The 17,580-nt window shown below is 36.2% G+C and overlaps 1 protein-coding gene across 3 annotated transcripts in view; it reads right to left on the bottom strand.

The window, feature by feature from the left end:
- The window catches only part of PAPOLG (poly(A) polymerase gamma), a 32,169-nt gene extending 16,106 nt beyond the window's left edge, over nucleotides 1–16,063 (bottom strand). For all 3 annotated transcript variants that reach the window (XM_035001493.1, XM_035001494.1, XM_035001495.1), the window contains exons 1-8: nucleotides 15,822–16,063; nucleotides 12,769–12,930; nucleotides 11,022–11,088; nucleotides 7,282–7,363; nucleotides 6,939–7,048; nucleotides 5,646–5,699; nucleotides 3,775–3,886; nucleotides 1,513–1,602 (exon numbers count right to left, since the gene is read on the bottom strand). In XM_035001493.1, coding sequence (XP_034857384.1) covers nucleotides 1,513–1,602; nucleotides 3,775–3,886; nucleotides 5,646–5,699; nucleotides 6,939–7,048; nucleotides 7,282–7,363; nucleotides 11,022–11,088; nucleotides 12,769–12,930; nucleotides 15,822–15,838 — 694 coding nt within the window. In that variant the 5' untranslated portion in view covers nucleotides 15,839–16,063. The remainder of the gene's footprint in view (nucleotides 1–1,512; nucleotides 1,603–3,774; nucleotides 3,887–5,645; nucleotides 5,700–6,938; nucleotides 7,049–7,281; nucleotides 7,364–11,021; nucleotides 11,089–12,768; nucleotides 12,931–15,821) is intronic.
- Nucleotides 16,064–17,580: the final 1,517 nt, after the last annotated feature.

Consider the following 17,580-nt stretch of genomic DNA (forward strand, 5'->3'; position numbering starts at 1 on the left):
TTCAATCCGTAAGGAAAGAAAAATTGTGATATCCCTTTCTTGCAAATTACTTTATCCTGACTATACAAGGTAACTGAACCCAAGGACAAATCCTACTTGTCTAATGTCTTTTTGGATGCGTACTTCCAATATGGTAGCCACAAGTCACATATAGCTTTTTTTTTTTTTTTTGGTAACAGCTTTATGGAGATACCATTCATATAGCATAGGATTCATCCATGTAAAAGGTTAAAAATTAATGGCTTTTAGTATATTCACAGAGTTGTGTAACCACCACCATAATCAATTCTGGAACACTTTCATCACCCCAAAGAGAAACTTTTAACAGTCACTCCCCTCCTACTTGTTCCCAATCCTCCCAGACCTAGGTAAGCACTATTCTTCTTTCTATCTTTTATAGATTTGCCTATTTTGGACATCTCATATAAATAGAATTTACTTCAGTCCTTTTTATTGCCAAGTAATATTCCATATTATGGATGTATCATCAGTTTATGAACATAAGGTTGTCTCTACTTTTTGACTATTATGACTAGAATGCTGTGAATATCTGTGCACAATTTTTTTTTAAAGATGTATTTATTTGAGAGTGGGGGTGGGGCAGAGGGAGAGAAGCAGACTTCCCCTGAGTATGGAGCCCAAAGCAGGGCTTGATTCCAGGACCCAGAGATCATGACCTGAGCCAAATCAAGAGTCTGATGCTTAACTTTCTGAGCCACCCAGGCACCCTGTGTACAAATTTTTGTGTGGACATATGCTTTTACTTCTCTGAGATTCTGTTTAATTTAAAATTGTAATTTAATTTTAAAATTCAGTTCCTTGGTTGCACATTTCAAGTGCTCAATAGCCACATGGTTACTTTTTGGATAGCACAGATATGAAGTATTTCCATCATCACAAAAAGTTTTATTGGAAAGTATGGTTTTAGACTATGTAAAACCTGGTGCCAGAAGTATAGTACTACTTAAGTGTAGTTACAAATAATAGAAAACGAGCTGTGCCAGCTCAGGATTGGGCCTTTTATGAACCATATGCTACGTATATATATAAATTAGTTCCAGCCTTTATTAGAAAAGTGTCATAATGTAAAAATAAAAAAGTTGAAACTATCACTGTAGGTCCTTCATTTAATAAATTTACCGAATACCTACTACAAGCTACATGCTGCTGGTAATGGGGAGACAAAGATGAATGAGATGGTCCTGCCCACAGAGAACGTGAAGAACAGTGAGGGTTTCACTCTTCCAGTTCTAACTCATTCTGACGGCTTGGCTAAAACTTGAGATGGGAAGTCAGGAGGTTTTAGTTTTAAACCAAGGAACAAGGAGGTAGAGTCACACATCAGAGCATCATAACCACTGTATCTGAAAAAGAAACAGGATTCTCCAAAATCTACGGGACCTCAATCCCCAAAAGAATTAATAGGCTCAGGAGTTTCCATATGTGCTTCTATCATTAGCAACTGAAAATTGTAATTTTATAATGCAAGCTTAAAAGATGTGGGATACTTACGTTTTGCCCATAATTTGACTGCTCTTAGGGTGAGTCTAAAAGTTTCTTTATTTGGCACTAAATGCAAAATTTCATCAGTAACTCTACATCCTGAAAAAGATAAAGCATTCACTTTTCATTATGCAACAAAATCTAGTTAATTCAGACACCCTTCTAATTTCCAGACTCTCAAATGCTGAAACTATCAAAGATAATAAAATGTGGGCCATTTTCTCTATGTATTTGAAATTTAGCACATAGATGAGAAATTACTTTGCTTTTAAAGAATTAAAAAGTGCACGGGTAATGTAATTCAGTATTAAAATAAGAGATGGATCTGAATATCTTTAGCTTTCTTCACCATTTATCTTTACTGTTAATCAAATGTCCCCAACTTATAAAACTGTTATTGCTTTAACATACACCCTATTTCACAAATACTGTTATTTACTGTTGTACTCTGAAAGTATAATAAAAATGCAATGATAAAAGATGCTACAAGCCAGTGTTTTGTTCTCAAAGTGCAGTCTTGGACCCTTGGGAATGCTAGGTTAACCTTTTTTTTTTTAAGTTTGTCAAACCTATTTTTATAATAACAATAAAACTTTGCCTCTTTACTGTGTTAACATTTGCATTAACGGTGCAAAAGCAGTGGGGGTAAAAACTGCTAGTACCAAAGCTTTAACAACAAATTGTACTATTAAACAATTACCTTCACCACCACACATTTGAAGTTAGAAAAGAGGAGAGGGGCCCATCCAATGTTTGAGCAAGTTTAAAGAAAGCTGAACTACCTGTTTTTTTCAAGGAACACCAGTTTTACTTAGAAGAATCCTAAAAAATGAACAAAGTGAGTCCCTCATTTTAAGGAAAACAAATGACAAAACTTGTTACCAATAATAAAATTTGAGCTTTCAGTAAAAATTAGAATTTTGGACAACTAGTATCTGCTACTGTGAGCCGGACAGCTTTCCAATATGTAAAGACTTTTCTGATGAGATTGGTGGTGATATTAATGAATGTGATTTTCCTGGGTATTTTATAATGAAATGTGTGTTAACATTTTGAAGATCCAAATAACTTTGTGAACCAGTAATTTCCAAATGACTAAGGCTTGCTAGTACAAAATCATGTATGGGTAAAAGATCCATTCAAAGAATAAGACAGACCAATAGATTTTAATGTAAGAATATAAAAAGTTAATTGATGTGGTTTTAGATCCGATATTCAAATTAACCTTTAAAAAAACACTTTTACTCACCAATAAAAAGGAACAAACTTCTGATATATACTACAAACATGGACAAACCTCACAAACACTATGCTAAGTGAAAGAAGCCAGACACAAAATACCACATACTGCATGATCTCACTTATATGAAATGTCCAGAAAAGGCAAATCTATAGACACAAAGTAGAATAGTGGCTGCCTAGGACTGGGGGTTGGAAAGGAGAATGACTGTAAATGTGTAAGAGGGATCTTTTGAAGATGATGAAAATGTTCTAAAATTGGATTGTGGTGCACAACTCTGAATATGGTAAAGACTACAGAATTGTACACCTAAAAAGAACAAATTTTATGACACGTAATTATACCTCAATAAAGCTGTTGAAAAGAAAAAAGATATTGTCACTGGTCAAGTTTTGCTGTATTATCAAAGAATATCCACAGTTTTCTGAAAAAGCTATTAAAATTCTCCTCCCTTTTCCAATTATGTATCTTTAAGAGATCAGATTCTTCCTGTGCTTCAATCAAAACATTACAAGAAATTAACTGAAAAAACAGACAGGAGAATCTAGCTATCTTCCATTAAGTCAAAGAGATTTGCAAAAATGCAAAAAAAAAATGCCATTTTCATATAAAAACTATTTATATTCACTTAGAATGGGTTTCTTATTTTGAAATAAATACTTTAAAATTTCCTGTTTTTATTTCTAATATGGTATATATTGACAGATATTCCACATAAAATCTAAAATCTATTGATAGATTCCACATAAATAGAAGATCTTTGGGGTCCTCAATAAATTTTTAGAGCGCAAAGGGGTCCTGAGACCATTAAGTCTGCGCACCATTACTATAAACATAAACAACGTTTCAAATAAATGCATGTCTTTTAAAATGCCTAAATGTGGTCAGATTATCTATATAAAGAAAATCACATCATTTTTAACTGAGTTAATCCAAGACCTTCAAAAGTCCATTAATAGTTCTGCAAAAAAGATCTCTTTGTCTAATTGTTTTCAAGCAGATATCTGAGATTTTTTTTTTCAGAAGCTTACCATTTAGGCTGCGAATACACCTTATATCAAGGCTTCTCAGTCGAGAGTCGTCTCTTAGATCTAAATTATCTGATATGGTTTGAATTGCCAGTCTTGCAAAGACTAGATCAATCTTTGGAAAGATGCAAAAAAAGAGAAAAATATTACTTTTTCTCCTTCTAGTCCATTCTCCGCACCCCCCACCCCAACCTCAATAGTATAAAGTTCTAATTATTAGTTTGGGAAGTTCTACCAAAACTTAAAAAAGCTTATGTAGGCAATCTCACATGGGAAAATCACTGCAAAGTTTTGTGAGGGTAATTAAATTTGCAAATTAAGGGAAAGCATTTTAATTTTAGCATATATGCCAAGCATTAAAAAGGACATCAAAATCTTATGAATGAATTTCTAGATAAAGATGGCAGATCCAACACACATTTACATTCACTCCCTCTTGAAACCCCACTAAAATATCAGTAACAATTCATTCTGTTTTTTATTTAGTTTTGTTTTTAAAGGCATATTCCACTAGGACGAAGGGACTAAAAGGAGACAACAGCAAAAACTATGGAAGCAGATGGATAAGTGGTAACAGACTTAGCAGATTTAAGAAAGCAGAGATAAAAAATATTGTATCCAGGAAAGAAGGATAGGAGGCTGTAAATAAATACATACATAAATAGAAAGGAACACTTAGGAAAATAACAAAGTTATTCTTAGAAATTAAAAATATGACAGCAGAAATGGAAAACAATAGGAAGCTTGGAAGATGAGAAAACCCCCACAAGCAGAAGAAAAATATAAGTATGTGGTGGTCCAATATACAGAAAAAAGAGAAAACAAAGGCAGGAAATCCAATAGAATTCAATACAATTTCCAAGAATGGAAGGACAGGAATTTCCAAAGTGGAAGAGTGCCTAGCATATTTGGTTGAAAGACACATACCAAAGTACATTACCATGAATTTTACAACTATGAGGCCCAGGGATAAAAGATCATATTAAGTGTCTAAAGAGACAAAACAGATCACAAAGGACGAGAAATCAAAATGGCATCACATTTTCAACACAGCATGAAAGGTAGAAGAAAATGAAGCAAAGCCCAAAATTCTGAGATACATTTCCCACCTAGAACTCTATACTCAGCCAAACTATTATTTTGGTTTGAGAACCAAATAAAGACATTTTTAAACATGCAGGATCTCAAAAATATGTGCTCTTTCTCAGGAAGCTAGTGGATGAGTGCCACTAAAATGACAGTAAGTCAAAAAAGAAGAGAAATCCCAGGATGATAGTAAAGAAAGATCCAGGAGGCCAGCTGGTTATCCTTCATGGAGAACAATCGGTGTGGAATCCTACATGTGAGAAGACTCATGTATTTTTTTCAAGATGATAATGACAGAACACCCAAGAAATCTAAATCTATTTAGAGGAGATTCAGACAGCTAGCAAAGACTGACTTTGAATTAGTGTTAAGTATAAAAACCAAACAAACAAAATGCAAAACAATTATTAACTCCCAAGAAACAAAATGCCACAAAGAATGATAATTTAGTATACTCTGTGCTCAGTTTTGAACATTATTTATAAGATCATAATAATATAAACACTGAATATTGCTCCAATCAAAATTATAACATTATTATTTTAGATTATAGGAATAAGAAGGGTGTATATAAAAATCATGGGGTAAGGATGGAAGCTGGTTCATTTTCCACAGTGAGAAGTCAATAGATACAGGAGAAAGAAAGGTGAGGAACTATTTAAAAACTACTTGATTCTTTAAAATATGTGTCTTTGTCAGTCTGATTAAAAAAAAAAAAGAAACCAAAACTGAAAAAAGCCTTATGTATTAATTCAGTTGCAAAGTCAGAAAAAATATTAAACACTTACTTCAATTCCATCAAATTCAAATTTTATAACAGGTACAAAGGCATCTTCTACAGCCTACAAAAGAGGACAAGAATTAGAACATATAAATAATCCTTTATTTTTTAAAAGATTTTATTTATTGTCAGAGAGAGAACACAAGCAGGGGGAGCGGCAGGCAGAGCAGGCAGAGGGAGAAGCAGACCTCCCACTGAGCAAGGAGCCCGGATGTGGTACTCGATCCCAGGACCCCGAAGGCAGACTCTTAACTGACTGAGCCACCCAGGCGTCCCTAAATAATCCCTTAAAGGTATAATCCTTTCTCTATCCTTCCTAACTGCCAATAATATGAATACCTTTGCTAAAAAGTGAAAATGTTCTTGGTCTCACATTCCAAGTAAGTAAGTGCTTCTACTCTGTGATCGTGTTATTTAAGATACAGAAAATGTCATGACAGTGGTTATCTAATTTATTATCCTCCTAAAAATATTCATCAGAAACTGGCAGGCAGAACTGCTATCACCTGGGTACTTACTATTTGTTGAGACTAAATTGAAAACTGATTATTTACAAAGAGTGCTAGTACTGGAAATTAAAATATAATCAGAGCTCATGATTAATCCATTAAAAAAAATACAATTAATGTAATTTGGATTTAGTAGAAATGTCAGCTTTCTGAGCTTTCCTTAATCCCCCAACCTAACAAATTCTTAACCTCCTTCTCCATTCCCAGATGCCCAAATAATGCAGATCCTTTCAACTTCACCTTACCCTAGCACTTCAGATTGCATTAAAGCTATGTTTGTTTAGTTCTCCTAATCCCTCCCTCCCAGAAACTATGTCTTGTTCACTATTGTATCTGTGGAACTAAGAACAGTATCTGACATATCACTGGTGCTGAAATTTCATTTGCTGAATGAGTGGCTAGATATGCCCAAAGAGAATGACTAACTGAATCTTACACATATTAACAGCTATCATTTGATATGCATCAACCACTCATCAAATATTATAGTCAATGTTTATGTCAATTATCTCATTGATCCTCAGAAAAACCTTATAAAAAGTTATCACTACATCTCCATCTTACAGCTTTGAGGAAATTAGGCTCAAAGAAAATAGGTAACTTAAAATCTAAGAGCTAATATGTGGTAGATTCTAGATTCAAACCCAGATCTGTATTAACTATAAATAAAGCCCATGTTCTTAACCATCTGTTATTTTAATACGATACAGCAACTTCTTAAGAAATATTTCAATCATAAGCCCAAACTTTTATTAATGAGTTCAAAATATTAAATACCAGAGGATACTTACTCTTAAGTTTCTAATGCCATCTTGATGTTTCAATTTTTCAAAAAAAGACTGAAAAAAATCAGATCTCTCCACATGTCTTGGAGCTACACAAAGTGCATCAATGTCAGCTCCTGCAAATCAAAGTATTTCTAATCAAGACTATATTAAGTATGTATTACATTTTTGTTAAAACATATAAAAACATTATGTACAGAAGAAAATATGTAAGATGAATACAGGAAAATGTTAACAATGATTAGCTCTGAGTAGTGAGATAATGTTTTTTCTTCTGTACTTCTAATTATGAATAACAAATAAGAGCTTGTTATTGAAAGTTCTTATCAGAACACAGAAAAGCAGTTACCTTTCGTGTGTACTCCAAGCCTATAGGAGCCAAACGTGAAAATTTTACCACCAACAGTAGCCACAACAGAAGGTGGGAGATTCTAAAATTAAATTAAATTAAATTAAACAAATGACATTCAATTGTTGAAATTATTTAGCATAAAAATTGCCTAAATACTACCAATATATACTGTATTTGTCAACTTTGGGAAATTGAGATTTCTGAAATACTTCAGAGCTCTTTGGGCTGCAGCTTGAAGTAATGAGAGTATTCCCAGAGGGACGACAAAACAAATTCTAGCCTACTATACATGCATACATCTCTCTTAAGAAAAACATTTTTTATCACTTGACCCTACTCATCCCCTTCCAATTGTGTGTCTTTGGCTCCATCATTCTGAAGTCACCAAGGAACTCGTAACTACCAAACTAATGCACTTTCAGTTCTCTATAGTATCATACACTTAACTCATTACACTTCCCCATTATTTTTGTGACAAATACGCTTAATTTCTTGGTTGAATTTCTGCAACCTTTCTGCAAGAAAGTGGTCATCCTGACATGACCTCATGAGAGGTAATCTAACATCTTTAATGAAATTTTTTAGACTGTACCAGAATTATAAGGCTATTCTTTACCTCTCTCTGGAGCCAATTCCAACTTCCCATCAGGTATTTTCACTCAGACATTTTGATCCACTCCAATATTCATGCTTAAAACAAAATATTCTTCCTATGATAAACCAGGTATCCCTTCTGATTTCTCTCTGTTCTTCATTTTCCTTAATACCTATACCTGTAGTCATACTCTTCTTGGCTTACCAATTCTTAGCTTATATCCCTCACATGTTACCTCCTTTCTATTCAACTACTATGCCCTTAAATCTAGGCTTTAATAGAATCTTAAGCTACCTTCTTGACCTTAGTCTTTATTTTCTCCTATTCCATTTTATACAAAATTCACTTGATGTTTTTACTCTATTATATAACTCTTCTGCTCAAAACTTGCTAATGCATTATTCTTCTCTGACTACTAAGGTAAGGATCCTTGGATCCTGAGAATCTCCACAATAATGCTCTTATGGATCTTTCTTGCCTTGTCTCCTCATCTTCCCTTTTGAAGCTCCAACTACCAACATGTTACATAATCCAGTCTCCTTTCCATTGCACTTGCCATTCTCCCTATCTCAAATGCTTGCCCATCCTCTCTGGGTATCTCAATACCACCTGTTTTTTTCAAAGTTCAAAAGTTCCACCTTTTTCATGAAGCCTTCTCTGATGATCCCCCATTGCATAACAAGCTCTTTCCCCTCTGTGCTCCTCCACTATTATCTTTAACCTCTTTTATACTACATTTATTATTGACCTTTTTCCCCTGAATACATGTCCCATCTCTTCAACTATATTTAAATTCCTTGAAAATGAGAACTGTGTCTATTTCTCTTATTTTTTAAATAATGCCCAGTGCAAGTTTCAAAGAATATCCCTTGATTAACTTGAATGAAATTATCTATACAACAGGATATTCTGTTTGTTACTTACTCTGTTTAATGGATATTAATGTTTAAGATTACCACATGATTTTAGAGCTAGAAAGAAGTCTGTAAATTTATTAATGTGAATCAAAAGAATAGAGAAGATAGGATCTTTTGGTTTACCTTCCTACTTTCTATTTTAGTTTACTTTCCTACTTTGAAAAGCTAGATTCTTGCATGATTTATGAGAAAGTGATACACCAGAGTAAAATATTTTCATCACAAACCACAGTATTTAACTAAAATGATGTTTGAGTTCTAGATGGTTTATAGCTTAAATATTCCAACTCTATGTGGAACAGTCAAATGATCTTTGATCTAACTCAAATTCTTATGATATTTTCCGAACTAAAATATGCATAAATAAAAGGAATAGCTGATACAGAAAATGAAAAAAAAATTGCTTTATCCATGCAGTGGAAGATGTCAAAACCAATTAAAAAATTTTTATAATGAGCTATTTTATTCATTTTGCTTAAAAAAAGAAATCCAAATTATGGCAAAGTCTTTAATTTTTATGCCTAGAAATTAAATGTAAACCAGTGATTGCTTTTTGCAGATTAAAGTATTAATGTGAGTAAAATGGGAGAAAAAGCAATTTAATAAAAACAAAAAACAAAAAAACTTTTGACCTTGAAACAGAATACTACTGGATTTTTCTGTTAACTGCGAAGAAACTGTGAAGAAAATTAGGTACATCTCTCAAAAAATTAATATAGCCTCTTTTGTGAATAATAATACTTGATTTATCTCAAATGCATTCTAGAACAGGGATGGAAGCAAAGAACTTGGCACAACCACAATATTTGACATGAACACCACACAGTAAGTCATAAAGCTTGTAACTATGATTTTAAAATAATTCTAGCAGGTTGAGTATTTGGTTTGCACACCCATAATAATTATGGGCTGATCAGAGAGGGATAACAGATTCCTTTAACATTTATTTAATGCCTGAGCTCTGTCCTGAGATTATGTAGGTGACCAAGACAGGTCTTTTTCTTATGGAGCTGATCACCTAGTAGCAGAAAAACAAACATGAATTTTTTTTTGTTACTCATGACTAGCATTTAACCTGCTCAGAATTCAACTTATCTGAAAATCTCAACTACTGATAACCCTGAGAGTTCAGAAATGAGTCAGATAGCTGTTTGGCAGCAAAAGTAAACAACATAAAGACCATTTATTTAAACCCAATGACTGCAGACTTAGCAGAGTCCCATGACCTTATTCTGAGTCCATGGTTGAAAAAAAAAAAAAAAAAAAAACACAAAACAATTTTAAACATGTACCATAGGTACAGAAAGAAATACTAAAATTTACAATAGACAGAATTCTAACAGGTGCTTATCTAATTTCTAAATCCAGGCAGATTAAGGATCAGAAAGTGTTTACAGAGAGACACTGCTTTAATATATTAACTTTCAGCTAATTGTTAAGGGAAAGATGGGAAAACTATAAAAATTATAAAAACCAAACAGAAACTTAAAATACAACAGTTTGGGCCACTCAGTGAAGGGGCAAATAGTATCACCCACTTGCACACACCCTACTTCAATTTAGTACAGCCAATCAAATAATATTCAGTGATGATTCTCAGACATATGAAAATTCAATTACATTCAAAATACTCTAAGAAAGCAAGAAAAATGTACTTATTTTAGAAGAAAAATAGTTAAGCTACTGGAGGCGAAAAAAGTTGCATAATTATAAATTAGGATTTGCAAACTCCTATGTCTCAGGGGTTAGGCAAGTATGCAAATGTAAGGTATACATAAGAAACACAGAAACTGACTGATAAATGACAGGTGCTGTGTCAGACAGAGAGCAGCCATTGGTGGGGCCACAAGGCAATGGAGGGCAGGAGCCCAAATCCATTCAAACCTCTTCCTGCCTTGCACAAAGGTAGGCCCAATGTTGCCAGATCTGGTATTTCACAAGATGTCTGAAATCTGGCTTTTAAAGTAAAATCCCTTGATATTTAAATTTTGGTAAACTACATGTAATTCAAGCAGGAAATCTATGTAGAATTGTAGCTAGACACTGGGGTAAATTCTCATTTATTTATCTCGTTATCATTATTTAGAGACTCAACTGTCTAGACCAATTCATTACCAAGTATACCAAAAAGGCTATTTCAGATTATTCTCAACTCCTGCATCTTATTACTAGGACTAATGAAGAGTACATAATGAAAGTGAATTCAATGTAGTTTAGAGCCTTACCTTACTCTCACTGACATCAGAAATCCATTCTTTTACTAAATTGTTCAATTTACCAAGAACAACAAGCCTATAATAAAAAATAACATGCTTTAGGTTAAAACTAAGAAAACCCAAAAACAGTATTTTAAAAAGTAGTTAAACATATAGGCAGAACCTTTATGTTGGTGTTAGAGTAAAAGCACATTATACATGGGCTAATGCTGTCACATCTACTGATACATGGCACATCTTTTTGACATTCTTAGGTCCCTAAGAGTTCCAAAGAAATGATAAATGTGATGATAGTATTTTGGTCTTTGAGCTATTCTCAAAGTTCAAAAAGCCTAATAAAAAATCAAAATTACCTTCAATAAGTCTGCAGAGACCAACTGAATTGTCAGCTTTCTTGGCCTTACTATGGAATAAAATCAATTCAATGTGGTGGTAGAGGTTAGCATTCTCTTACCTACAGTCATAGATCTTTGGATAATTAAAATGGGTAAATTAAATACTGGCTAATTTTTATGAAATAGTATCACTTAGTAACAGCAGTTTGGTATTAAACTAAACTTTCACCCAATAGGATATCTAAATCCACATTAAAAAAAGAAAAGTAGAGTTTAGACACCTCAAGGTTAACATATAAAAATGGAATTCCTGAGATGTCCAAACTTGCTTCTCCCTCAGCCTTCTCTGGGTAATGGAATTCCATCCTTTGAGGTGCTAAGACCCAAGACCTTGGCATCATCCTTAACTTCTCTCTCACACATATTCCAGTCATTAAACAACCCTACCTTTAAAATATATCCACAACTCTACTTCTTATCACCTCCACTGACATCCCCCTTAGTTCAACACCCCCATCCTTTCCTCCCTGGATCCTTATAATAGCCTCCTAACCAGTCTCCTGACTTGTGCCCTTGATCCCTCTTCAGGCTATTCTCAATATAGCAGCCAGAGTGATTGTGTTAAAACATGAGTAAATCATGTCAATCTTCTGCTCAAAAACCTAACAGCTTCCAATCTGACTCACAGTAAAAGCCAAAACTTTTATAGTGACTTAAAGGTCCTAAGTGACCTAGTTCTCCAAGCAACTTCCCACCGCATGTTCTTTAAGCTCATATTCACCTGCTTACTCACTCTGCTCTGGACACCCGGGTTACCTTACTATGTAATTCCTTCAATATACCAGGTATACTCCCACCTCAAACCTTCTGCCTAGAATGCTCTTCCCTCAAATACCTACACAGTTCCCTCTCTCACTTTGAAAATTTTGCTCAAGGGGCGCCCGGGTGGCTCAGTCGTCGTTGAGCATCTGCCTTCAGCTCAGGTCATGATCCCAGGGTCCTGGGATGGAGCCCCGCATCGGGCTCCCTGCTCAGCGGGAAGCCTGCTTCTCCCTCTCCCACTCCCCGCTGCTTGTGTTCCCTCTCTCGCTGTTCTCTCTCTGTCAAATAAATAAATAAAATCTTAAAAAAAAAAAAAAAATTCCGCTCAAATGTCAATAAGTGGATAACCTCCACTTCCAGCTTCATTTTTCTCAGCAGCATTTGCCATCTGTAACATTGTATTTATTTTATTTATCTGGCTAATTGTTAGTCTCTTCCCCTAACCTCCACCTAAAATATAAGCTCCAGGAGGGCCAAAATTTCTCTTCATTTTGTCATTTTTTGTATCCCCAGGCAGGGGCATGGGAGGTACTTTATATTTGCAGAATTAATGATTAAATAACATACTGTAAAATATTTTGCATTTTTAAATGACATACCTGTGGTTCAATTCTTCCTCATCTTCAAACACTCCGAAGGGTTTCATGGCATCAATTAATTTCTGTGTGTAAATATGATCAATTTCTTTAGGACATGCCAAACTAATTGGAGAAGTGATTCCATAATGCTTTTGTTGACGCTGGCTGTCCAGCATGGTGTTTCTGTTCAAGAAAAATGAAACAGCAGAAAAAATTTTAAGTATCATATCATACTGATATATTTAATCTCTCAATCCACTCATTAATTTAGCTATCTTAAAAGTTTACTTAGTACTTTGGTTGGGGCAGGCACTTTTTTGGGGGGGTGGAAGGGTATTTTGTGTTTATTTTGATGAAGGTCTATTCATACTGCCTCCAGCTTTCATGGTTAGGATGTCTTTTCAAGCCAAAAGCAGCATGTGTTGGCATCAGGACAACTGTGCCAGCACCACTTAGCTCAAATGCAAAAAGCCTGAATGGGAGCTGGGCCAGAGCCACCTCCACTACACCCTGCGGACTTAAGTCAAGTACCATCTATATTCAATCTTTGAAAAGCAGTCAGCCACTTGAAAGAAAGCTCTGAGTAAGAACAATGTTCTTTCCCCCTCAGGAAAGAAACAAAAACATCCCATTAGAAGGTCCTTGTGAAATATCCTGGCTTTTAAAAAGAAATCACAACTAGATTTGTCCTTGAGAAACTTACATTAACATCCTTTGCTCAAATCAGAATTTATAGTCCTAACATTTTGTGACTCTAGTTAATTGTTCTCCACATTTAGATTGGCACCCAGACCATTTTCACACTAAATAAGTATCAAATTCTTTACATTTTTATCAGCACAATACAAGCCAACCTCCAAAAGATTCTAGCTTTTATATTTATATTTATATATATATTATAGTCTTGAATAAAGTACAATCGAATTTCTGAGTTTGGATTTCAGTAATTTCAAAATAAATTTTGGGACCAACATGGGTCGGTAAAACTTTTTATTTTGCTAAGAAAGTAAAGTAAAAATAAATGTACACAATAACCGACTAACCCTACCATCTATCTTCACCATTCAATGTTCAGCACCCTTAACAACAACAGTAAGAATGTAATCTCAAAATATAAAAGAACAGTCTTTTAAATGAATAAATTAGCTCTGTAAACAATAACACGAAAATACAGTAGTGATTGTTTTTGAATTTTAACTGGTCAAAACACTGACTTATTGCTACTAAGTTCTCACAGGAAGGCATGTTCTTTAGCTAAAGATTTCATTAGGTAAGGAGGGAGAATCAAACGGAAGATAAAATAGCCTATATATCTTCAGAAATGATTCAAAGAAACAAAAGGGAAACACCAATACTAGCGACTTTCTTTGTTACTAATTTTCCTGTGGAAAAAAACAAAATTTCAATTAGCTACTTCAAGTAACTTCTTTTTAAAGATTTAGCTTTTTACCTCTAAGAGAGCTATTTTGGTATTGACTGTGTGTGTTTAAATATGTATGGTAAATGGATGGGACAGACTGATTATATGTGATTATTCAATTAATTTCGACAACAACTCTAAGAGGTAGGTACTGAATAAATGCCATTTTATAGGTTAAGTATCCAAGATCCAAGGGATAGGAAGAGCCAGAATCTGAGCTCCAAAACCCAAGATCTTTCCACCACTCCATTCTCCCTTCAACAAATACCTTTGTTCTGACACTATGATCTTGGGTCCCCCTTTCTTATCTGTATGCTGAAAAAGTTGGCTATCAAAGCCTCCTACCCTACTAGCACTAAAATTCCAAATCTATGGTTCTGAACCTCCCTCATGGGTTGGGGGGGAAGCCAAGCAAAAGAATCCCACATTCCCTTCAACTCATCAATTTCACTTATAAGTAAACACCCTAGGGAAATTCTAGTACAAGTGTACAAGGAAACATGTACAAGAATGTTCACTGCCACACTGTAACATTAAAAACTTAGAAACAACCTCAAATAATCACTATCAGGAAAAGGACTAAACTAGGGTGTATCCCTACAATGGAATACAATACAGTAGTTATTATGAATTAGTAAGAGTTGAAAATATTAACATGGACAAAGTTCAAAGATACTATGTTGTCTAAAGAAGTTGCAAAATGACAAGTTTGATACCAGTTATAAAAAGCTTAAAAAGAAGTAAAATAATGCCCGTTATTATAGACACTTACATATGTTGTTTTAGCATTTTTAAAAACGCAGCAATAAACATCAAGTTCAGGACTGTGTGGAACTCTGGGGAGGGTAGTGAATGGAATAACAGGAGGTAAGAGAATCCTTAAGACATATCTGTAATGCTTGATTTCTTTTAAATAAAGATATGTATGTACACACACACACCCACACACATACAGGATGTTATGCTTTGGGAGAGAGGGATGGTGACTACACAATTGATGCTTACGTTATTCTCTGCATTTTTGTTTAAATTATTTCCTAATAAACCAAAATGTTAGGAGCTACAACAAAATCTTGCCAAGCATGGAAACCGTTTCTGACTTATCAATGTGTGAGCAGGAGGTATAGACCGGTAGATATACTGCGGGCCGATGGGGGAGGCCGGGGGAGGGCGAAAAGATCATAGCTTTTATTAAAAAGAAACGCATGGGCTGGGATAGGTCATTCACTCCTCAAGACCAGGAGACAGCCGGTCGGGAGGGAGGAGGGGGAGGTAGGGGGATGGTATTTGCGCCAATGCAGACAGGAGCAGAGACGGGCTCAGACAGTGCTGGGGGCAGAAGAGTGACCGACAATTTCTCCCCACGGACACCCGCGCCTCTCCCGCCACTCCCTTGTCTGGGGGCGTCCTCCGAGGCGGGACAGGCGAGGGCAGATGGGGGCTCCAGGAGTCCCCAAGTCTGTGCAGGGGTGGCCAGGTGAGCCTCCGGGTGCAGGGGAGGTGCCCTTGCCGACCGGCCAGGAACGGGGAAGGAGACTACTCGGGCGAGCTCCGGGCAGGGCGCGAGGGGCAGGGAACGGACACCGGTCCCGGGCCGACCACCCTAACCCACTCCTCTCCGCCTCGCCCCCAACCGCCGCCCCCCACCACTTACGCAGACATCTCTTTCATCGCTTCCTGCGTCTCCCTCACCGGCGAGTATCGTTCTCTCTGGAGTCAAGTTCTTGCTCTTCCCTTCTCCTCCTGTCGACTTTCCTCCGGTCGCTTGTAGCTCGCTTGCTCGCTCACTTTCTCACTTACTACGGCCGAGGCATCCAACCGAGTAGTGAAAACACCACAAAACCGGCTCTATTTATGACAATACAGCGCGGCCGACGCCAATATGGCGCCGCTTCCCAGCCTGCCCCTCGCCCGCTGCGGCCCCGCCCCTGGGGGCCTGGACCCGCCCTCGGCCCCGCCCCCTCCTCCTTTTGGTCCCGGGAGGCTCCGGTGGTCCCGCCCACGGGCGGGGGCACAGGCTCCGGCTGCAAACGCCGGTCGGGAGGAGCGTTTTGTACCCTCCTTTGTCCGTGGGACTGTCAATCCAAGCAAACCGCTTGGAATGTAATTGGGAACATATTTTCCTTGTTTCGCTAATGAAAGACTATATTTTTAAAAAGATCACGACCTTGCCTAGCAAATACTAGTTTAACTCTTCCGTTATCCTACATCTTTAATTAGTCATAATCATACGTAATCAATCCACTCGTGGAGATTTTGTCGTGATAGGGTCACACCGAGGAACGTGTGACTACAATTATCCCAGGGAAAAAGCAAACTTGTAAATTGGAGGCTAATCTGTTCACTTCATCTCTACCTCCCCCTGATTTATGACATTCCGGCAGTTGAGGGGGGTTGAAAGGAGAATAGCTAGCAGCTTGCAATAGGAGGATAAATCCAAGAAATAATTTAATACACTAAATCATTACAAGGAAAAGGATGTCAAGAAGCTGCTTTTTCTCGGAATGTGACTCAGAGTCATAGGAAATAGAGGCGATTACTTATAAAATTATTCATTCATTCATTCAAAAATATTTATTGAAAACCAAGCATTGTTAGGCACTAGCGGCTTAACGGTGCATAAAACCAGATGTATTCTTTAACCTTATGAAGTTCAGAATTTAGTGAGGAAACAATCAAATATAAGTGATATTCTTCTGTTGTAGAACTAAAAGCACCTACTGTATGTCAGTCACTAGAGATACTTAATTCCTGCCCTTCAGAGTTCACAGTCTAGTGGAGGAGGACAAACATACACAGAGATCATTGAAATACAGAGGGGCCAAGGGATTTAGGGAGGCTTAAAGAGGGCCACCTATTAGAAGCTGGATCTAAAGGCTTGATTAGATTCAGGCTACACACCGCATCACACCAGGAGTCACATTATGAACCTCTGGTAGTCCCATCACTGGTGATAGTAAGATTGACCACTGGGTTTAGGTACTGACAGTCATCTTGGAACTAAATAGAAATCTGTGGGGTGATAACTTTGGCACTAGGTGAATATCCAGCTGTCCATCAACCTTTCACCTAATGGTTTCAGCATCTGTTGATAGTATTGACTTAATTATTTCCTTAGGGGGAAATTGTGATTTTCCAATTCTGTCTACATTTATAGCTGGCATTTTTCTGGAAGGAAGAGCTTTTCCTCATTGACTAGGACTATTAGGTTATTCTGCAATATCAATATGATTCCTACTGCAAAGGAAAAATATTCCTTTCCCTTCCAGAGTTAAGAACTTGGTATAATGGCCACCTTCAAAGAAGTTCTTATTTATTTGCTTGCTTATTTTATTCCTTTTTTTTTTTTTGAGCCTCATATGGACTCATTTTCTAATATAGTTAGCATGTTTCAATCAATTACAGTCATGATT

This window comes from Mirounga leonina, unplaced genomic scaffold, assembly GCF_011800145.1.
Source record: "Mirounga leonina isolate KUSES-001 unplaced genomic scaffold, KU_Mleo_1.0 Mir_125, whole genome shotgun sequence".
NCBI lineage: Eukaryota > Metazoa > Chordata > Mammalia > Carnivora > Phocidae > Mirounga > Mirounga leonina.